Below are 24779 nucleotides of genomic sequence, written 5' to 3'. Positions count from 1 at the left end.
CTCTATTTAATAAACACACACCTTAAAATGATAACATGAAGAATTTTTTCTGTAACTCAGAAAGTGCCACTAAAACTGGTAACAGTTAGTCTTTAGCAAATTAGAGCTTTACCACATGAACTCCTCCTGACCAAGCATAAAGAAAAATTAACTAGGCCCAAAAAGGGCAAGCAAAAACCTGACCTAAGTTCACCATTCTCATAAAATAGAGTCTTGGTGTTTATTGGTAAAATATACTAATAATGTTAAAAGTGTTATTTCTTCCAAAAGCCAACATGAGCCAGGCATCTCATCTACTATTACTTTTATCAGTTAAAATTTGAAACTGCCCCATGGAATAAATATAAAACACAACTGCCTTTACAGCAGTGAAGTCTCCTGGACTAACCATGGTGGCAGCTTCATTGTCCTGGTCGCTCTGGAGAAGCAGAGCGCAGTGCCGCAGGCAGGCGTCAGGGTCATCTTGTGCCAGGTATAATCGTGCCAGCTCCAGCATTATCTACAGAGAAGAAGGGCAAGATTAGTCAGAAAATGTTTGGAATAAAAAGTGAAACAAGAAAATGTGTAGGCACAGATGAAACTTTATTTGACCAAAAGTTATTGCAATAAAAAGGCCAAGCATGATAAGCAGGAAAACTATAGGTTTGCTCATCTCTAGTTTCTCTTATACTGGAAAAAAAAAAAAAAAGGAAAAACAGGCTGTGCCTCACTTGAAAAGTACAGAGACACAAAGCATTGTGAAAAGAACACTGGTCTTAAATTAGGAGCTACGATTCTAGTCCAAGCTTCTCCATGATGGGGCCCTTTACCTCTCTAAACCTGTTTCCCCATTTGTAAAATAAAACGCTTGAAGCAGATATGCTCCAGATGTACAACTATGATTCCAGTTACTTTAGTCACCACTGAACAAGGTACCTATTTGGTTATGACTTAATACATATTATCTTTGCCTTACATCTGAAAGAGTTGTATTATTTCAAAACGTCTAATCTTAAACTTTAAATTCTAGAGCATGGTTGTCTCGTGTTCTACATCACTTATTTAAATATTTAGCCATTTACTAGCGTATTGTTTTAAAATGTTGATCATCTATCAAGATCTGAGAGTAATAACATTTTAGTTTATAAAACTGGCCATGACAACCAGTGGATCACTGAAGAAATCAAAGAGGAAATCAAAAATTACCTAGAGACAAATGACAATGAAAACATCATGATCCAAAACATATGGGATGCAGAGAAAGCAGTTCTAAGAGAAGTTTACAGAAATACAATCCTACCTCAGGAAATAAGACAACTCTCAAATCAACAACCTAACCTTACACCTAAAGCAACTAGAGAAAGAAAAACAAAGAAAACCCAAAGTTAGTAGACGGAAAGAAGTCATAAAGATCAGAGCAGAAATAAATGAAATAGAGACTAAAAAAAATAGAAAAGATCAATGAAACTAAAAGCTAGTTCTCTGAAAACATAAACAAAATTGATAAACCTATAGCCAGACTCTTCAAGAAAAAAAGGGAGAGGGCAAAAATCAATAAAATTAGAAATGAAAACGGAGAAGTTACAACAGACACCACAGAAATACAAAGGATCATAAGAGACACTACAAGCAACTATATGCCAACAAAATGGACAATCTGGAAGAAATGACAAATTCTTAGAAAGATACAATCTCCCCATACTGAATCAGGAAGAAATTGCAAATATGAACAGACCAATCACAAGTACTGAAATTGTGATAAAAAAACTTCCAACAAACAAAACTGCAACACTAGATGACTTCACAGGTAAATTCTACCAAACATTTAGAGAAGAGTTAATACCTATCCTTCTGAAAGTATTCCAAAATACTGCAGAGGAAGGAACACTCCCAAACTCATTTTATGAGGCCACCATCATCCTGATACCAAAACCAGACAGAGATACCAGAAGAAAAGAAAACTACAGGCCAATATTACTGATGAACACAGACGCAAAAACACTCAACAAAATACTGGCAAACCAAATCCAACAATACATTAAAAGGATCATACACCATGATCAAGTGGGATTTATCCCAGGGATGTAAGGATTCTTCAGTATCTGCAGATCAATCAGTGTGATATACCATATCAACAAACTGAATAAAAACCATATCATCATCTCAATAGATGCAGAAAAAGCTTTTGACAAAATTCAACACCGATTTATGATAAAAACTCTATAGAAAGTAGGAATAGAGGGAACATACCTCAACATAATATAGACCATATATGACAAACCTACAGCTAACATCATACTCAATGGTGAAAAGCTGAAAGCATTTCCTCTAAGATCAGGAACAAGACAAGGATGTCCCCTCTTGCCACTCTTACTCAACATAGTTTTGGAAGTCCTAGCCCTGGCAATCAGAGAAGAAAAAGAAATAAAAGGAATCCAAATTGGCAAAGAAGGAGTAAAACTGTCACTGTTTCCAGATGACATGATGATACTATACATAGAAAATCCTTAAGATGCTACCAGAAAACTACTAGAGCCCGTCAATGAAATCAGTAAAGTTGCAGGATACAAAATTTAATACAGAAATCTCTTGCATTCCTACACACTAACAACGAAAGATCAGAAAGAGAAATTAAAGAAACAATCCCATTTACCATCAGATCAAAAAGAATAAAATACCTAGAAATAAACCTACCTAAGGAGGCAAAAGACCTGTAATTCTGAAAACTATAAGACACCAATGAAAGAAATCAATGATGACACAAACAGATGGAAAGATATAACATGTTCTTGGATTGGAAGAATCAACACTGTCACAATGACTATACTTCCCAAGGCAATCGACAGATTTACTGCAATCCCTAGCAGATTACCAATGGCATTTTTCACAGAACTAGAACAAAAAATTTTAAATTTGTACAGAGACAAAAAAGACCCCAAATAGCCAAAGCAATCTTCAGAAAGAAAAACGGAGCTGGAGGTATCAGGCTTCCTGACTTCAGACTATTCTATAAATCTACAGTCATCAAAAGAGTATGTTACTGGCCCAAAAACGGAAATATAGATCCATGGAACAGGATAGAATGCCCAGAAATAAACCCATGCCCCTATGGTCAATTAATCTACAACAAAGGAGTCAAGACTATGCAATGGAGAAAAGACAGTCTCTTCAATAAATTGTGCTGGGAAAACTGGACAGCTACATGTAAATGAATGAAATTACAACATTCTCTAACACCATACACAAAAATAAACTCAAAATGGATCAAAGACCTACATGTAAGTCCAGACACTATAAAACTCTTAGAGGAAAACATAGGCAGAACATTCTCTGACATAGATTGCAGCAATATCTTTTTGGATCCACCTCCTAGAGTAATGGAAAAAAAAAAACCAAAAACAGATGGGACCGAATTAAACTTAAAAGTGTCTGCACAGCAAAGGAAACCATAAACAAAAAGACAACCCACAGAATGGGAGAAAATATTTGCAAACAATGCAAATGACAAGGGATTAACCTCCAAAATTTACAAACAGCTCATGCAGCTCAACGTTAAAAAAGCAAACAACCGAACCAAAAAATGGGCAAAAGATCTAGACATTTCTCCAAAGACATACAGACGGCCAAAAAAGCACGTGAGAAGATGCTCAACATCACACTAATCATTAGAGAAACGCAAATCAAAACCACAATGAGTTATCACCTGAAACTGGTCAGAATGGCCATCATCAAAAAGTCTACAAACAGAAACAGATGCTGGAAAGGGTGTGGAGAAAAGGGAACCCTCCTACACTGTTTGTGGGAATGTAAACTGGTAAAACCACTATGGAGAACAGTGTGGAGTTTCCTTAGAAAAAAACTAAAAATAAAACTATTGTATGATCCAGCAATCACATTCCTGGGTGTATATCCAGAGAAAACCATAATTCGAAATGATACATGCACCTCACTGTTCACTGCAGCACTGTTTACAACAGCCAAGACATGGAAGCGACCTAAATGTCCATCGACAGAGGAATGGATAAAGAAGATGTGGTCCATATACACAATGCAGTACTACTCAGCTATTAAAATAATGAAATAACCCCATTTGCAGCAGCATGGATGGACCTAGAGATTATCATACTAAGTGAAGTAAGTCAGACAGAGAAAAACAAATATCATATGATATCACTCACATGTGGACTCTAATTTTTTTTTAAATGAAACAAATGAACTTATTTACAAAACAGAAATAGACTCACAGATATTGAAAACAAACTTATGGTTACCAAAGGGGAAACGTGGTGGGGGAGGGATAAATCAGGAGTTTGGGATTAACACACACACACTACTATACACAAGACAAGTAACCAACAAGTACCAACCAGGACCTACATAGCATAGCACAGGGAACTCTACTCAACATTCTGTGATAACCTATATGAGAAAAGAATCTGATAAAGAATGAATATATGTATATGTATAACTGAATCACTTTGCTGTATACCTGAAACTAATACAACATTGTAAATCAACTATACACTCCAATATAATTAAAATAAAATAAAATTTTCAAAAAAATTAAACTGGCCATGTGTATAAGTTTTCTACACTAATATTATCTTTACATTTATTCTCACGCTGTGCCATTTGAAGTTAAGAGATTCAATCTAGTTGCTTCTGTATATCCAGCACCAAACAGAAATGAAAATACAGTAGCTGTTTAGTAAACTGAATCGAATCCTCTAGATTCAGATATTTATTTGAATTTGAGAATTGTTTTAAAGTAATTATTAAAACACAGATGAATGTAAAAAGAGCTTACAGATTTACTTTATATCACTTCATAATAATTTTAGACTAACATTATTAAGGCATCATGTATTTTGAAGTATTTCTGAAACCAATATTAATATTTTAACTTGCACTTTTATTACATTTCTTTTCAAATCTTTATAAATAAGCTGTTAAGAAGTTTACATTTGGGGAAATTAGATGACATCTGGAATATAAGGTGCTTAAAATTTGATAAAAGTACTGACCTTATTATCTGTTTCACAATGAACAAGAGCCTCTCTATAAAATTTAATTGCTTTTTCATAGTCTCGCTGAGCAACAGAATGTTTTGCAATCTCTGCACAAATTTCAGCTGCTAAATGTTTCTGTGCAGGAACTGCATCTGGCTGTTCCATCTGAACACGTTTTAGTACCCGAGCTTGTAATTCTCGAGCCTAGAAAAATATAAGGATAAAAAGGAATTTTAAAAAGAAATTAAACAATTCTCAGTAACTCACATGTAGCATAATTTTACAGATTTATTTAAGCATTAATGGCCCTCAATCTAACAAAGCCTGATCCAAAGAAAATGTCTTAACTGAGGTTTTAAAAAGGTTACTTGTTTGCAAATAAGCCAGTATGCACTTATCTTTGCAACTAAAATGCTATAAAAGTACTGAATCTTTTCCCACTGTTATAAGAATATGCACAGGAAACTCACTAAGAGGAAATGCAACCATGAAACAAATATTTAGAAAAGATGTCTACATGTTGTAATTAAAAAAATGAAAACTGTAAATGTTTATTAAATTAATAAAATAGTATCTAAAAGTTATTGAATCAAATACTGGCATGTTTCAGGGAGTAAGTACATCCACATATTGTCAATGGCATATAAGTCAGTCCCGTCTTTCTGGGGAGCACCCTCGTAAAACATACTAACTCCCTAAAATTAACACACTATTGAACTTAGCTGTTTCATTCTTGGGAAGGTATTAAGGACATCACTTAGAAGGAAAAAAGGAAACATGTTATTTGTTATTAAAAAAAATGACCTGTTGTAAAAACAAAACAACAGCAACAACAAAACAAAAACAAATCTGGAAGCAACCCAAAAGTCTGATGATAAGGAAATGCCTAACCAATTGATGGTGTATATACCTGGTCCCACACTATGCACAGACACTCCTAAGGAGGTAGGGGCCTTCCTCAGACTAAGAATGTAGAGTAATTTGCTAAATTGGAGGAGTATCAGCCTTCCCACCCACAAGTCTGGTTTCTGAAACATCGAGACCTTCCTTTAACAAGTGACAACTCCTAGGCGTTAGGCCTTTACAATAAACTTTAACTTTGAGCTAATCATTCACTCATGCATTCATGCATTCATTTAATGAACAATAAATGCCCACCATCTGCCACACATTATGCTACACACAACAAGCCCTTCTGGGGATTCCTGTCAAAACGTTGGTTGACAACTGGTATTTGATGAAGATGGTCTAAAGCTGATTATTTTGGGGAACCACAGGTCATAATATTTTAGGGTATCATGATAAGCATTCTTTTGGAAATGAAAGAGAAAGGATTAAAAAATACTGTATATATAGCATGTGGTATAGGTTAACACTGTTTCATGAAATTTTAATTTTGGTTATATTAATGTGTGTTTATAAGTATAGAGGTATGTGCACGTTTGTGTATTTGATGTTTTATATTATGCATGTACCAGTGTGCACGGTTTTGCATATGTGCGCACACACACACTCACAAAGAACTCTGAAACAACTGGTCTAAATAGGGGCAGTACCCTTTTATACCTGTTGTGCCAGCTTAATTATTAATTCTTCTTTCTTTCTCAAAAGTATTCTGGCTTGAATGATAAATTACATGGTTGCACTAGGTTAAAATATATGCACTTCTTTCTCTAGACAGTGTGAGTTTTATCTCTGCATCAACTAAATCTCTAAATGTCAAATAGGTGGACCTCATGAGCTTAACTTCCTAGAGAAAAACCTTTATAAGTTAGGCTTTGTGATACCTTGCAATTTTCTTATAAATAATTGGGGGGTTGGGAGGGGGTGGATCTTGAGCAAAAGTTTTTTTCATTTTTTATTAAAGATATCATAAAACAATGCTCAATTTCTCTAAGTATATATAATAATCATTAAAAAACATTTTCACATAGAATAAAATTTTCTTGAAGAATTGATACCATTCCCTATACTTTTCCTTGCTTTTATCAGAAATAAATTTCATGGTCTTTTACAATAAGCATATTAACCCTGATCTGTCAACACCATTACTTTTCCCTCCCCCTTCCTTTATTATAATATTCTTCTAAATTCCATCAAACCCTTGGGTAGAAGAAAGTATATATATAAACATCTTATTTCAAAGAATTCTTAATTTTCCCTTTTTATTTCAATAGCCTTATTGTATCTTACCGAAGACCACATCAAAGCAAAACATGCCAATAAAATCAGAATATCACATTACTTTTTATATGATGAAGATGGAGCTATACTGGAAAAATCCATACAAATGAATGTTAAGTGAAGGAAGCAAACACAAGTATAATCTGTACATACTAACTAAAACTATATCAAGTTATAATGTCCTAAAATTGTTAGTGTTTTATGGCACATAGGTTTTTTATTTCTAGTTTAGATTTTATTTTCACAGAAAAGATAATGCCTATACTAAAGTGATTTTTCCTTTAACTGTTCCTGCAATTAAACAATTAAAATAATCTATGATTTCCTTTCAGCCATTCAACAAAAATTTCAAGCTCCTATCATGGTGAACATATGTGAAGATGGATCCCATGATTTTCACCTCTATTGTTCAATAAGAGGATGGGGATCAGTTAGGAGGAGTCTGGGCTAAAAGATAATAATAGATAAGGCTAAAAGATGACAGAGAGGGATGAAGAAATGTGGAGTTATTTCGGAAGTCCGAAACATATTTCATATTTCATGTTTAGCAACTATGCAAAAATATTATGATGCAACTCCCAAGTTCCATAATGTGGAGAATTAAGCTCAATAAATGGTTGCTGAATAAATGAATTTAAAATATCAAACACTTTGATTACACTATTTGAATTGTATTGTAATTCTATATTCAAATTCAAATTGTTTGTATTGTACCTCAAAAAGATTTACTTTTTCAGAGATCAGAATGCAAAGAATATTATAGCGGGAAAGAACGTTATAGCTCTTCAAATTTTATGAAAGGTGAAAAATCCCTGTGCTATAACATATAAACTTAAAATGAATTTGATTTTGGTTTGCTGGCATTGTCTAACCACAGTTTGTCTTTTAGTGTTATTCAGTGTCTGCTCATAGAACACAGAAGCTCATGCAACCAGTCACTGAGACTAATGCTATTCATAATGGAATGAAATATGCCAAATTCACTTCTAAAATGTTTTGAAAGTCTAAATTTAGGAAAATTACACTTTCCTTTTACCTAATGGTAGCTAACCTCAGGTTAAGTGCCATTCCTTTATCACATAATTCAGAAAACAGGGATAAAACATACCAACAATTAAGGGTAAGATATTACATTGTTGAAGATTACATATCTTAATGAAATCATAAGCTTACATGGGGGTCACAGAAATCTAACAGTGTGAGCTGCTCCATTCATTCACAATTTGAACAAAAAAATATTATTGGACACTGCCTGAAACACACACACACATTTTGTGTGTTGAAATCTAGAGATATTGAATCTATTAATAAAAATCTTCTGTCAAAGAAACCTCAAGGTCTCAAAGGTGCTAATACTGAATTGTTCCAAACATTAAAGAAATAGCATGTCTTAGAGACCAACCTTTCTAATGAACATATATGCACAAACCTTGAACAAAATATTAGGAACTATCTTTAAATTCCAGCAATGTCTTTTGAAAAATCACAACAGTGACATTTATTTCAGTACTGTAAGGATGGTTTAACATTCAAAAATCAATCAATTTAATAAACAGGAAAAAAAATTGGAGAAAAGTCACATGACCATTTTGATAGATGCAGACAGTGTATTAGACAAAACTGTTAGCTAACTAGAAATTGAAAAATCATCAAAACACATCAGCCACTTAGGAATACATCTAAGGAAATGAGTACAAAACCTCTACATTGAAAACCACAGAACATTAAAGGAAATTAAAGAAGATATAAATAAGTGGAAGAAAAAAATGAGTTCAACTCCTGCCTATGACACTAGTCATGTGACTTCACACAAGTTATTAAACCGAGCTCCCTCAGCTATAAAACAGGATTAAAAATATCAACCTTCCCTAATTGTTATTAATAATTAGCAACAATACATTTAAACAGTACAATCCACTGGCATTCAATCATTATTTCTATTTGACTTATTTTCTATGACAGTTGGGCCAAAAGATTGTCTTCCTTTTACGTGTGGCACATTTCCTTCTGAGACTATCACCCACCCTTAACCCCTTACAAACAAAGGCATTTGTTTACCTGTTGTAATGAAGCAACTGCATCACCAGGTCTGTCCACTTTACTATAAACTTTTGCTAGAAGAACTTGAGAACGTCCATCCTCTGTGAGAGCTGACAGTTCATTTACTATGAAAGAATAAAATATAATGGGAAAAAATAATAATTCATTTTAAATAAATCTTTACATTTTTCTATAAGTTTTTATACTTGACTTTGAAAAATAGTGAATAAAGTTTAAAAAGGTTCAGTAAATCAACTGAAGAATGGCCAAATTGGAAAAAAAAAAGATTTAGGATAAAAACTGGCTGGAAGAAAAGTTAAAGAACTGGAGGCTTTTCTTAGACATACAAGAGATAACAATACAACAACACAGAGAAGAGTTTCAATTTCCATTCTTTTTTTTTTTTTAAAGATTTAATTAATTAATTAATTTGTTTGTTTATCTGTCTTTGTTGCTGCACATGGGCTTTCTCTAGTTGTGGTGAGCAGGGGCTGCTCTTTGTTGCGGTGCATGGGTTCCTCATTGCAGTGGCTTCTCTTGTTGAGGAGCACGGGCTCTAGGCGTGTGGGCTCTAGAGTGCACAGGCCTCAGTAGTTGCGGCGTGTGGGGCTCAGTAGTTGCAGTGCATGGGCTCTAGGGTACATGGGCTCAGTAGTTGTGGCGCATGAGCTTAGTTGCTCCTCAGCATGTGGGATCTTCCCAGATCAGAGATCAAACCTGTGTACCCGGCACTGGCAGGTGGATTCTTAACCACTGCACCACTAGGAAAGTCCTCAATTTCCATTCTTAAGTGTATAAGCACCTCTGTTTATTGAAGTCATTTAAAAACAAGATGGGGTAGTTAGTACATGCAATTAAAAAGGTAACTGCTATTTATTTTTAAATAACAGAACTTAATAAAGTATACATATATACATACATATATACATAATAAACACTGACTTTGATGCCAACCTGTCTGGTTTCAAATCTAGGCTTTATCACTTTCTAGTTAACAAGGGCCTAGTCGAACAAGGTAGTTATCTATTCTGTGCCTCCCTTTCATCTGTAAAATAGGAGAAATAATAGTACCTATCTCATAAGATTACTGTAAAATTTAAAAAGTTAGTAAATTATTAAATAAGCTAATATATGCAAAGCAATTAAAGTCTTGTACATGTCAAGTGCTATTTAAGTATTTGGTATTATTATTTTGTAATCTAAGAGTAATAAAAGAACCCTAGATAATTAACAAAAAGATGTTTCTTCTACCATTTATCGACAGCATGGCCTGAGCCATATTCTGTTTGAATACATCATTATTTATTTAAAATCTCAACCTGAGAAGCAGGTTTTGTTATTGCTATTTTACAGGTAAGAAAAGCTCTAAGGTGGTACAAGTAACAAGGGAGCCGTGACAATGGTGAGAGCAGGCTGGAAGGAGAGGTCAGAGGAGCAACAGCATGCATGTGTGAAGGCCATGTAAGCCACTGTTAAGACTTTGTTTAACTCAGAGAAATGGGAGACAAGGGGGAGCTTGAGCAGGTGTGATCAAACTTTGGTTGTTTAAAAGGTCCAATAGTGCTGCTGGGTTGGGAAAGGCTGTGTCCAGCTGTGGGGTTGAGGATTGGGTAACAGGGAGACCAGGTGTAGGCTACTGCTTTAATCCACCTAAGAGACGATGTTGCTAGGACAGGGTGACAATAGTGGAAATAATGAGACACAGGAGAATTCTGAATGTATCTAGAAGGCAGAACCAAGAGGATTTCCTATGGGCAAGGGTGAAGGCAAGGATTTTGGTTCTTCAAAACTACAAAGAAGACTGAAATTATTGAGATAGAGAAGGCTGCACATAGAACAGATGGGGGAGGCAGATAAGGAATTCACTTTCAAACATGCTAAGTTTAAGATGTTTCTTAGAACCCTGGTGCTACTATATCAGCTAGGTGAACCTGGATAACTCAAGAAAATTGAGTATTAGATGCTAATTTTAAAATGTAGATAATTTTATTTGTCTCAAAAACTAATGTGAGCATTAATAACATATAATGAAATGCACATGAAGGCATCTAAGTACACCATTGGATGTGCTCAGCAAATTATTAAATGAAAGTATTTATACTGCATAAGTGTAATATACTTATGCCCATATAAGTAAAACATACTACTTGAATCTCTCCTCCTCTACAACCTTTTAAAAAATGCATATCCACATTTAGGCCATCTGTAGTGTTTCAAGCAAGGTCTGACAAGACTCATGCAGGTATTTTTATGGAATAAATAAATGCATTCAAATTAGAATTTAAGCATCAACTTCAAAGCTAAATTAAAAGACCATTTTAGACATATTAGAAAATTTAGAGTGGGCTTGCCTTATCCATGTATCCAAACATACTTTAAAATCACAGAAAACATGGTATTGGCAAAAATAAAAATGGGAGGGGAGAAGGAAGGAACTCAAAACAAAAATTCCCAGAATCAGAGTGAAATGTATAAAAAAAGCTTATAATATGATAAAGGTGGCATTTCAATAAATGACACTGAGATATAATTGGCTATCCCTTTGGGAAACTATATAGTAAAAATTGTATGTGAATTAAAGTTCTTCATTATAAAAATTAAAATTCTCCATTATACAAATTAAAATTACAAAAGCCCCAGAAAAATATAAGAAAACTTTTTTCAATGTTAGGATTAGGGAAGCTTTTTCTGAGCATGACAAGAAATTCAAAAGTCAAAAAGAGAAAAGACTGGTAGGTATTATATATGATAGTTAAATATTCTATTTGACCAATGAAATGATAAAGTAATTTGATAAAGAAAGGACAGCCTGGGAGAAAATATCTGTAACATGAATAATAGGTAAAAGATTAATGAATAATAGGTAAAGGATTAAGACAAAGGATATGAATGAAATAGTGAAAATACGATCTATAGATATAATACTTAACCTTATCAATCATCAAAGAAATGTAAATTAGAAGTTTGTTTTCTCTATAATTAATACTACATAATGTTGGGACATTTTTACCTTTAAGAAAAAACAATGGAGCAAGATTCAATTCTAGGAAGAACATACTGCTATATAAACAAGGATTCTACCTCAGTAATGTTTTCTTCTATCTAAATGTCTATCAATAGGGGAGTCATCAAATAAATTATGATATTGACAAACAGTAAAATACTCTACCTATGTTAAAAAATTTAAAAGTGCTATATCTGCCAAAATGAAGAGAGGCTATTAAATGAAAAATGCATACTGCAGACCTATAGGTATAATATGACTCCTTTTTGGTAGAAAAAAGTGTTATGTAATAGTGTGTGAGAGATAGGGGCAGGGAGATTGATCAGGACGTGGTTTTCTCTGGAGAGTGGGAGAGCGACACAACTTTCATTCACTTCTATAATCCTCAAATTTTTCCAATGAACAAGCACTAGATTTTATTTAAAAAGTACAGATCGTTAAAAAGTAAATTTGTATGAACTTTTAAGAAGGCAATTCGATAGTATCCAATTAAAATTTAAGTACACATACCCTTTAACATAGCATCTTGCTCTTAAGAAATATAAGCAAGTGTATGCCAAAGAATGAGATACAAGGATATTCATTTTAACATGGTTTATAACATCAAAAGACTGGAAGACTAACTGGGGAAAAGTTAAATAGCTTACGGAGTTATAAAATATTGTGAGTCTATTAGATAGAATAATATGGATGTACTGACATCAAACTATATCTGCAACATATTGTATGTGAAAAAAATTGCTGAATAGGAAGAATGATGCATTTTGAAAAGAACAATATGCATATTACACTTAGATATTTACATAAATATATATAAAATATACACTAAAACACAAAAATGGTTACCTCTAGGGAGGTCTGAGAACAGGGCAAGTAGAATTCACAGGAGAAACTGGAGACTTGTACATTATACTCTTTAATAATGCTGAATTTTTTTAAAAAAACAACTTTTAAAAAGGATTATAAAAATGTTTACTTGTTTAAACACCGGTTGTAGTTACAATTTATAGGAAACTTCCAACAAAGCTACAGTAATCAAAACACAATGGTACTGGCACAAAAAAAGAAATATAAATCAATGGAACAGGATAGAAAGCCCAGAAACAAACCCACGGACCTCTGGTCAATTAATCTATGACAAAGGAGGCAAGGATATACAATGGAGAAAAGACAGTTTCTTCAATAAGTGGTGCTGGGAAAACTAGACAGTTACATAAAAAAGAATGAAATTAGAACATTCTCTAACACCATACACAAAAACAAACTCAAAATGGATTGAAGACCTAAACCTAAGACAGGATACTATAAAACTCTTAGAGGAAAACATAGGGAGAACACTCTATGACATAAATTGCAGCAACATCCATTGCTGGATTTTTTCAATCCACCTCCTAGAGTAATGAAAATAAAAACAAAAATAAACAAATGGGACCTAATTAAACTTCAAAGCCTTTGCACAGCAAAGGAAACCATAAACAAAATGAAAAGACAACCCACTTCAGAATGGGAGAAAATATTTGCAAATGAAGTGACTGAAAAGGGATTCATCACCAAAATATACAAACAGCTCATGAATCTCAATATCAAAAATATAAACAACCCAATCAAAAAATGGGCAGAAGATCTAAACAGACATTTCTCCAAAGAAGACATACAGACGGCAAAAAAAAGCACACGAAAAGATGCTCAGCATTGCTAATAATCAGAGAAATGCAAATCAAAACTACAGTGAGGTATCACCTCACACTGGTCAGAATGGCCATCATTAAAAAAATCTACAAACAATAAATGCTAGAGAGGGCATGGAGAAAAGGGAACCCTCCTGCATTGTTGGTGGTAATGTGAATTGGTACAGTCACTATGGAGAACAGTATGGAGGTCCCTTAAAAAACTAAAAATAGAGCTACCATATGATCCAGCAATCCCACTCCTGAGCATATATCCAGAGGAAACAGTAATTCAAAAAGATACATGGGGCTTCCCTGGTGGTGCAGTGGTTGAGAGTCTGCCTGCCAATGCAGGGGACACGGGTTCGTGCCCCAGTCCAGGAAGATCCCACATGCTGCGGAGCGGCTGGGCCCGTGAGCCATGGCCGCTGGGCCTGCGCGTCCGGAGCCTGTGCTCTGCAACGGGAGAGGCCACAGCAGTGAGAGGCCCGTGTACCACAAAAAAACAAAACAAAACAAAACAGAAACAAAACAAAAAAGATACATCTACCCCAATGTTCACTGCAGCACTATTTACAATAGCCAGAACATGGAAGCAGCCTAAGTGTTCATCGACAGAGGAGTGGATAAAGAAGATGTGGTATGTGTATACAATGGAATATTACTCAGCCATTAAAAAGAATGAAATAATGCCATTTGCAGCAACATGAATGGACCTAGAGATTATCATATGAAGTGAAGTAAATCAGAGACAGACAAATATCATATTACTTATATATGGAATCTAAAAAAAGGATACAAATGAACTTATTTACAAAACAGAAACAGACTCACAGAGTTTGAAAACAAACTTATGGTTACGAAAGGGGAGAGGTGGGAGGGAGGGATAAATTAGGAGTTTGGGACCAACAAATACACACTACTACATATAAAATAGATAATCAACAAGGACCTATTGTAAAGCACAGGGAACACCACTCAGTAATCTATAATAACCTATATGGGAAAAGAATGTATACATATATATATGTATAACTGAATCACTTTGCTGTACAGCTGAAACTAATATAACATTGTAAATCAACTATAACACAAAATAAAAATTAAATTAAAGAAAAAACTAAAGGGAACTTTCTTTATGTCACTTTGGAAAGCAGTTTTCTATAACACAAACTGTTTCACAAATCTGTTTTAAGATTTTTAAAATATTTTAGTAGAGTGACATTCTGACAAATGAAAGAACCAACCTCACATACACTAACAATACAAATACATACTAATATAAAAATAAAAGAATCAGATATATTAGGTATACTTTTTCAAATAAGAAAGATTTTCATACCAGGTTCATGAGCTAGTGCATGTTGAAGAACTTTTTCTGCTTTGTCATACCATTTCAGTTTTAATAAGAGCTCAGCCAAGTCATAGAAAAGATAATTTTGTTGTCCATTTTTCAGAGCAGCTTCATAATAAGTGATTGCCTAAACAAAATCCATTTCAGTTAGGGGAAAAAAAGGCAATGAGAATGGCATTCCAGCATAGATCCTACACACATTATGACTTAAAGCAATTGGAAGTAACCTAAAAGCAGCTTATGCATGGACTTGCACGATTGATTAAGTGTGACATTTTTCTTACAGAATCCAGTATTACACAAGACAACTAGCATTTCTTACAACAAGTAACTAAAGCAAAGTACTTTGTTAAAATTTTTTCTAGTTTTATTCCAAACGTTAGTGAATGCAAATACTTTGCTAGCTGTTGTATATATGTTCAACAGTTACCAGGAATAGGGCAAGAATATAACTAAAGGAAAATCTATTATCCTTACTACAAAACAAACAAAAAAACCCCTCAAAGCACATGGCTTACCAAAACTGGTTCAATGGAAAGGACATCTATTATGCTTTGTCATATGATAAAAGAGATGTAACAACAGTAAGTTTATCATAATTTATTTCATGCTGTAAGGTGAAACCTGAAGTAAACTTTAGGGTCCAAAAAGTCTTTGCAAAATGCAGCAGAGAAGAATCTGAGACACTGAGAAAGTCTTTAACACAAATTCCAGTTTGTAAAGACAAATTTGGAGTTTCCAACCATTAAGATACAAACAGTGCTTGCTGAAGATCTTTCACAGAGCAGGGTTTGCAGATTTGTTAAAACAGATACATTTCAAAATATAAAGTATCTACCTTTGAGTAGTTGTGAGTTTTGACAAGAGCTTTCCCAATTTTGCTTGCCAATGTTCCATCCTTTGGGTTCTGATTTAATGCTTGCTCATATGCTACTATGGCTTCTTCAGGCTAATGTTGGCAGATAAAAAATGAAGCAATAAAATAACAGCTTAGATGGCTCCCATTAAATGGCAACACTTCTATAATTAAGGTCTACATTTGGAATACTTACTAAGACTAATAAAGCACATACTAAGTCCAGAAACCTTAATAATTTCAGAGAGCTGATAATCACTAGCGCAGGTGTAACTCACTAGTATAATCCCACCCATGTTACTTAGGTCCATGTCCTCATAAATAGTCATATGAGAACTAAGAGACAGCTTCTTGACAGCTTTTCATCTGGCATCATTATAAAAGCCAGAACCAGAGGTCAGAGGATTGCTTCCCTTTGAAGAAAACACCACCTTAGCCAGTAGCTCTTTTCATCCTTTTGTTTAAAGGTGACTCACCTTACTTCTGGTATCATCTCTATTTCAGATGATAGTGCTGAATAACTGGATCTCAATTTGAAAAATAACTATAACTTTTTTTTATGCGGGCATCCCACTGTTGCAGTGCCTCCCGTTGTGGAGCACAGGCTCCAAACGCGCAGGCCCAGAGGCCATGGCTCACGGGCCCAGCCAGTCTGCAGCATGTGAGATCTTCCCGGACCAGGGCACGAATCCGTGCCCCTGGCATTGGCAGGCGGACTCTCAACCACTGCGCCACCAGGGAAGCCCTGAAAAATAACTATAACTTTTTAATTGTAATGGTTGTCTCCCTTTTTATTGTGATGACTGGATCTTTGACTATTAAGTAAACGTTATTAAAATGAGGGGAGGGGATTTGGATGAAGGTGGTTAAAAGGTACAAGCTTCCAGTTACAAGATAAGTATTAGGGATGTAATGTACAACATGAAAATTAACACTGCTGTACGTTATACGTGAAAGCTGTTGAAAGTAAATCCTGAGAGTTCTCATTACAAGGGAAAAATATTTTTTTCTATTTCTTTAATTTTGAGCTATATAAGATGATGGATATTCACCGAACTTACTGTGATAATCATTGCATGATGTATTTAAGTTAAATCATTATGCTATACCTTAAACTTACACAGTGCTGCATGTCAACTGTATCTCAATAAAACTGGAAGAAAAAAAACCCAAATTCCTTTCAGTAGAATGTTATACTAATCACAAAGAAGAATTTTTGGTTTTTGTTTTGTTTTTAAATCTAAGTTCAGTAGTATCAGAAACTTTACCTCTTGAATATTCATGTATGCATCACCAAGGAGAATAAAAGAACGAGGGCTAGGCATCCTTTCAGCAATTTCTCTGGAAATCAGACAAACTCTACTTAGTGTATTGAATATAAATTTCTTCTTCTAAACCAATTAAATAAAAGATAAGCTTATTTTTTCAATGAACTAATAGACTTCAGCGTGCCTTCTTTATATCCAACGGGGTAATATTGTTTAAAAACCCCAGCCATACCCACACTCAGATTGTTTATGCTAAGTCAACAATTTTTTTCATTAAATTTTTCTATTTCCTGAAATGCAGGTAAAAGTATACAGACAGATAGTAAACACATAAGCTCTCATTATCCAGAAATACGTGATGTGGGAATGAAGTTGCAAAATATGACAAACACTTATCATCCTCCTGTGCACCCTGAGCTCTGATATTCATGGTGTAAGTCATATACAACGGGTTACCTTAAAAAATATATTCTATTTCAACATTTGCTGCTTATTTTTTACCTGCAAAAGGTAAACTACTAAAGGTCAAAATACCAAGGTTGCTCAGATAACGTGACGCTAAGTCTTTAATGTACAATATCTCACTTAATTGGTCCAAAAACTCTGAGAAAAGAAAATTGTTACAATTATATAGATAATGCTGAGTTTACTATAGCTAATGTGTCAGATCTACTTGAAAAAAAAACCCTATGATTTTAGCTACTATACTACAGTGCATCCAAACACATCAACCCTATTTTATATATACATACATATACGCACTACCAAATGTAAAATAGATAGCTAGTGGGAAGCAGCCACATAGCACAGGGAGATCACCTCGGTGCTTTGTGACCACCTAGAGGGGTGGGATAGGGAGTGTGGGAGGGAGATGCAAGAGGGAGGGGATATGGGGATATATGTATACGTATAGCTGATTCACTTTGTAATAAAGCAGAAACTAACACACCATTGTAAAGCAATTATACTCCAATATAGATGTTAAAAAAATAATAATAGAATAAAAGGTGTGAAGAGTGAAAAAAAAATTGTCATATCATTAGAGATGATAGTGCCGATATTTTAGAAACATCATAGAAAATATAATCTAGGAAACTCCAGTCCATCCATCTATACAGGGGGTGCTGCTCAGTTTCTTTGAATCACTCAGTACCTACAACGAATCTGAGCAGCTTTCTGGGCTTTGATATTTACAAAATATAGATGAACCAATATGACTTAATTCATCAACATTTTACTATTCTCAAGGATAAAACATTAATTTTCTCTCACATGGAGTGTGTGCTTGTATCTTTATCTTTTTGTTGGGGAGAAGTATAAGAGCAACCTGTGTGTGCATGTGTGCACCCATGTCTCGTGTGAGAGTGTGTGTGTGTGCATGTTTTGTGTATCCCAGTAACTCCCAAGGGCATCAGTGTATGACACTTTTTAAACCCCTGACACTTCTGTAATCCATACCTTAGTGTGGTATATACTAAGCCATAATTTTCTTCTGCTATAACTATGATACTGAGTGTTAAATATGACAATATAGCCCCTGAATTGTTACATTACATAATGCTTTTAAGCTATTAGAATACATGTAATTGTAGCTCTTTCAAAGTCCAAAAATAACATCTGATGAGAGAGGAGAGCTAAGAAACTAAAGTAAGCCACAGGTTGAAATAAATCATAATTACCATGATTTACATTTTAGGGAGAGTAACTTGGTTAGAGTTACTGTGTTTGGTGGTAGTAGAAGGAAGCAAGAACACATTAAGGAAGGGATCTATAAAGTATCTGAAAAGCAGTTAAAAGAAAGAAATTTGGGGATTAATTTTAGGAGATAAATGTCAAAATATAATGGGTTGAAAGAACCATTTACCTGTAACAAGTGATATATAACATCTTCTCTTTTCTGTGCTTCAGATATATATCTGCCATTTTTTCTTTGGTCTCTATGAAATAAGGCTGCTCAGATGTAACATTCCGAAGCATGCTTAAAGCCCGTTCCACATCTCCCTGGGCCAGAGCTAGGTCTGCGTTAGCAATAGTGACACGCAATTCTTCAGATGTCCCGGAAAATTCATGGATGGCATCTTGTAAAACTTTGGCCGCCTCATGCTGTAAAGGTGAAATTAAAGTAACATTCAAAATTTCAACAAATTACACTACAAACTAAGGTTTTCTACTAATACAGAATGAACAATAAATGCTAGTACAGTTATGATATTTGTGAAATAATGATAGATTTTTTTGAAAAGTACAAAAATTTAAAACCAAACTCAGAGACCAAATTAAGATGACATTATAAATATTTGTTAGCTGAAAAGTGTTCTCATAACTAGGACAACAGCAGTTGCTACCTAAGACTTGTTGCTACTATAATTTAATAAAACATTTACTTTGCACCCAGCATTGTAAATATTAACCCATTTAATTCTCACAAAAATCCTCTAAGGTAGTTACTATAATTACCCCCCACTTTGCAGTAAGTAAAATGAGATTCAGACAGTTAAGTTAACAAATGATAGAACCAGCCTGACTCCAAAGCCTAAATTCTTAGCCATGTTCATTACTGCATCTTGGATGGGATCCAGTCCACAGTCACCCTCTGTACCCGATGGCTCTACATTCATTACCTAGCAGATTATGTTATTCCCTACACTAGGATGTCATTTTTGTTATACCCCAGGTGAATATATTTCCTAATTTCCAAATCTGTACCTCAATGAATCTAAAATGTCATTGATTTTAATTCATCTCAGCTTTAGAGATTTTAAAACATTCTGATTTAAGAAACGTTAAAATGTGAAAAAAACAGTGCATTTCAGAATCAACTATCTATAGTAGAATTGGTTCTTCTTATTAAGTGCATTTTACATTAATTTATTAGTGAACTGGAAATTCTTTGAGATTGGGCAAGTATCTGGACACAGTCTTCTTAATTTCCACTAAAATATGAAATAATGAAATAACTGATTAGCAACAGCTGCAACTTAAAAAACAAATATAAATGATGTTAAGTTCCTCGTTTTCTACAAGGTTCTAATTCTTTTCTCAGAATTACATTTTTGTTTGCCTTCTTTCTACCTATCTATCCATCTACCTATCTATATTATTCTTTAAGTATTTGATTTTATGATCTATCTATCTGTATTTTTTCAAGTATTTGATTTTATGATTGTCCTGTTAGTTTAACAAAGCTGTATTATTTCAGTGGTTCTTTTATTTTCTCAGCTATTAGAATTTCAGATTGGTACTTTAATTTTATTCCAGTAGTACATCTGTGTGTGTGTGTGTGTGTTTCTGTGTATATGTGTGTGAACCCTTTTAGGAATTCACAGAATTATAAGTATATTATATTATTACATTTCATGATAGCCAAAGTAATCATACATATTATTATATATATTATATTAATACATACTACAGTACATCATATTACATTATATTATTACTCATATTACACATACAGTATATATCTAGTATTACATCTCATGGTAGCCAATGTAAGTACACTGATACATAAAGTCATCCCAGTACAAACTATGTCTAAATTCAGGGGCTATAGAAAGTAACATGATCTGGTGCTAAGTGATGAGAAATAAATTTTCTAAACTTTACCACTTGGTCAAGTGAATAATTTTAGCTTTTTCATTTCCTATGACTCTATATACTTGAATAACAAAGTTCAGATCTGAGCCACTGAATTACACTTGACCTACCTGTTCTCCATTTAAGCGGTGAACCTCTACCAACTCAAGAAAGACTGATAAACGATGGCTTGCATCGACTTCAGTTTTTCTGTATTTTGACTTTGAGGAAGTTCCAGTTCTCCTCATTCCTGGTAAACTCATTGCTATATGCAGGGTTTTAATTGCTTCTGCTATTTCTCCCATTTTCTTTTGTGACTGAGCTTTTATCAAATGATATAAAGGATATTCTCTCACCTGAAAAAATAATATTCAGAAATACTTCCTTGGAGTGTTTACAACATCAATACATAGTTTACAATCCATCAAATGTTATAATAATAGGATCTTTGAGGACAGTCTACCCTGTGATTGTATGCATAAGGTCTATTTCTGTCCTCTTACTCATGTTCGGATGATCATTTATTATATTAAATCAGAATTCAGGTAACCTGACACTACCTAGTGTTCCGCTGGTTAACAAACAAGTTAAGTACTTCTACTATGAGAGGAAAGAAATTGCACACAAAGTTTATAAGGCTAGCAAATATATTCTAAGAAATTATTTTAGTTTTCAGGAAATGAATTCCTTTACCTCAGACTTCTCATACTGAGATAAAGTTATCAGATTTCTACACAGTTTCTTGTATTTTCTTTATTTTCTAATTTTAAGATTAAAAATTTCAGGGCTTCCCTGGTGGCACAGTGGTTAAGAATCCACCTGTCAATGCAGGGGACACGAGTTTGAGCCCTGGTCTGGGAAGATCCCACATGCCGCAGAGCAACTAAGCCTGTGTGCCACAACTACTGAGCCTGCGCTCTAGAGCCTGCAAGCCACAACTACTGAAGGCTGTGTTCTGCAACAAGAGAAGCCACCGCACCGCAACGAAGAGTAGCCCCCTTGCTGCAACTAGAGAAAGCCCGCGCGCAGCAACAAACACCCAATGCAGCCAAAAGTAAATAAATTAAATAAACAAACAAATAAATAATTTAAGATTAAAAATTTCAGGACACGTTAATCAAACATTGGTTTTACCCTTTGATACTACTCTGAAACACGTAGTAATGAATCTCCTGTCTTTATTTTGGGTATCAACAGCATATACAGAAAAAATAAAGAGAATGACAAAAGATGAGGAAGGAGTCAAAGGGAAGAAGATGGTCCAGAATGAGATGATGTGGCAGCCATCTAACCTCCAGGATGGCTACAGTCCTCCTAATGCTGGGTTCTGAGCCGTAGCTAGGCACCGTGTTTACCTGTGGGCCTTGTGTAAATAATCATGCTTACGCTCTTCTCTCAGAGATTCTGATTCACTGGCTAGGGCACTGGCACTGGGGGTCACAATGCACCACCAGTCTTGAGAACTACCGTCCTAAGAAGCAAGCATTACCTTCTGCAAACCTTGCCTGGAACTTGAATTCTCCAGGGCACTAAAGTGTTCTCACATCGAAGGGCTCAAGACACTGCCAACCAAAGCAAAAGTATGAGGAGCTCCTCCTTGATTCCAGGTTGCTCAGGAAGCCCCTGAACCTAGGACTTTCCATAATGCTCAGGGATATGAGATGTTCACACAGAATACCTTGGATAGAAATCTAGTGTGTTTATATCCTCAAACCACATACCAACTTTCAAAATGACTAGCTGTTCTCTGATGATGTATCTAAAAAGTTATTAAACACCAAGGTCCAAGAAACAGGCAATAAAATAAAATCCTTATACATAAAAATATTTGGCACAATGCTCTACAGTGTACAATTATCTCTACATATTCATATTGCATTTAATGTTCACTATAATTGTAGGGTATTATTATATAAGTGTTCTAGAAAAGAAAACTGAGGTTCAGAGAGAGACAGGTGAAAAGACCAGACACTATCTCCAGGTCTTTTGTTGCCAAGTCCATATAGTTGTTTAACTACACCACAGGTGCCTCCATTTTTTTCTCCTACTGCTAATGAGTTCAAAATATTTTCCATTATCGGCTTCCCTGGTGGCGTAGTGGTTGAGAGTCCGCCTGCCGATGCAGGGGACACGGGTTCGTGCCCCGGTCTGGGAGGATCCCACATGCCGCGGAGCAGCTGGGCCCGTGAGCCATGGCCGCTGAGCCTGCGCGTCCGGAGCCTGTGCTCCGCAAGGGGAGCAGCCACAACAGTGAGAGGCCCGCGTACCGCAAAAAAAAAAAAAAAAAATTCCATTAATAATGCATTTATTAGCAAAATATTACAGGCTAAGAAACAAAATAGTTGAATATGTAAACATTTGCTAAAGGTTCAAGGAGGGCGATATGTCTTATCCACTTGAGTCTGGAACACTTACCTTAAAATTATAGCTCAGACAAAGTTCAAGAGACTGAGAACACAATTTGAATTTTTCCTGAGACAAATAAACCTGAGCCATCAGGAGATGAGCATCTGCATAGGAAGGACTGTGTTCTAGGCAATGCTGCAGATTATTATAAGCTGCTTCAATATCACCTAATGAGGAAACAAAGCACTATTATAATACAAAATGATCAAGAGGAAACCTGAGAGAACAGGGAGAAAAGTATTTAGTCTAGGGATAGTTCTGGTGTTTGAACTTAAAAGTTCTCTGTTCGTAAGGCCTTAGCTTAACCTCTACCTGCACTAGTCAAGTTTCTTTTTAATATGCATGAAAGAATATATCTAAAGCCAGGCCATCCCTTGGTCATAAGGAGCAAATAAGGAAAAGTATGTGAAAAAATCTGAAGCCCTTTAAATGTACCTGTATTCTCCTTGTCAAAAAAATTTTTTTAATTTACAATTTCATTAAAATAAGTTATGTAAGACATAGAAATTTAAGCAGAATGTTATAGTGCCACATCTAGGCTAGAAATTTTACTACTGTACAAAAAATAACCAAAAAGGGCATAAGGATATATTCCAGGGGGTTAGAAATGTGAGTTACAGATTTAAAATGCCTTTAAATACTAACTGAAATATCAGATGTTTTGGAACCACAGGTATTGTACATCTGGAAGACTTTTTCTTTTATTGTAGTTGGTTTGCAATACTGTGTTAGTTTCAGGTATACAGCATAATGATTCAGCATTTTTGCAGATTATATTCCATTATAGGTTAGTAAGTACATCTGGGAATCTTAAAATAGAAGGATATGATCAAGATGAAAGTGAACAGAATACTGGAATCTACCTTGGGCTGACAGATAAGGTAGAAGAGGCTCTTCAGAGAAACAACAGCACAGACTCTAGGTGCTAGAAGTTTCGTGATGTCACCCACACTGATTTGCATTTAGCCGTCTCATAAACTGGCCTTAAGTAGGTGTAGCTAGGCCAGCTCCCCATGTAACTCTGCTAAGGTATCCGTTCAATTACTCTCTGTAACCTTACCTAACACCTTAACAGACAAAGTAAGGCTAACAGTCAGGCCTTCAGTTCCCAAACGCTCAACTTTCTTCTAACAGAAATCCATTTAAACAGAAAACGCTTTCTTAGAGACAGAGGATTAATGAACAATAATTTAGCTGGGGTAGCACAATAACTTATTAAATACAGTGTCTAAATTTGTCGGTTAACCATCAAGCATAATAAACATTAGATTCTTTTTCACTGTGATACAATCCAACACTCAGAACTGTGCAGACAAAAAAAGAAGGGAAGATTAAGCATAATAAATTTGCATGCAAATTACCACCCCCATATTCTTTTAGGAAGGAGGAGGATTAAGGAGATAATTTGAAAAAAGAGGTTATTACTAAGTGGAGAG

General features: G+C 34.8%; 1 protein-coding gene across 1 annotated transcript in view; it reads right to left on the bottom strand.

Annotated features, from left to right (window-relative positions):
* The window catches only part of TTC21B (tetratricopeptide repeat domain 21B), an 86227-nt gene that overhangs the window by 33670 nt on the left and 27778 nt on the right, over positions 1–24779 (bottom strand). The window contains exons 13-21 of the mRNA XM_029225002.1: positions 23353–23510; positions 21069–21293; positions 19226–19464; positions 17362–17434; positions 16076–16186; positions 15226–15364; positions 9231–9337; positions 5004–5192; positions 389–499 (exon numbers count right to left, since the gene is read on the bottom strand). Coding sequence (XP_029080835.1) covers positions 389–499; positions 5004–5192; positions 9231–9337; positions 15226–15364; positions 16076–16186; positions 17362–17434; positions 19226–19464; positions 21069–21293; positions 23353–23510 — 1352 coding nt within the window. The remainder of the gene's footprint in view (positions 1–388; positions 500–5003; positions 5193–9230; positions 9338–15225; positions 15365–16075; positions 16187–17361; positions 17435–19225; positions 19465–21068; positions 21294–23352; positions 23511–24779) is intronic.

This window comes from Monodon monoceros, unplaced genomic scaffold (genome assembly GCF_005190385.1).
Source record: "Monodon monoceros isolate NGI ecotype Baffin Bay Population unplaced genomic scaffold, NGI_Narwhal_1 Super_Scaffold_16, whole genome shotgun sequence".
Taxonomy (NCBI): Eukaryota; Metazoa; Chordata; class Mammalia; order Artiodactyla; family Monodontidae; genus Monodon; species Monodon monoceros.
Note: the sequence above shows the minus strand (reverse complement) of the source record. Positions and strands in the feature narration are given on the sequence as shown.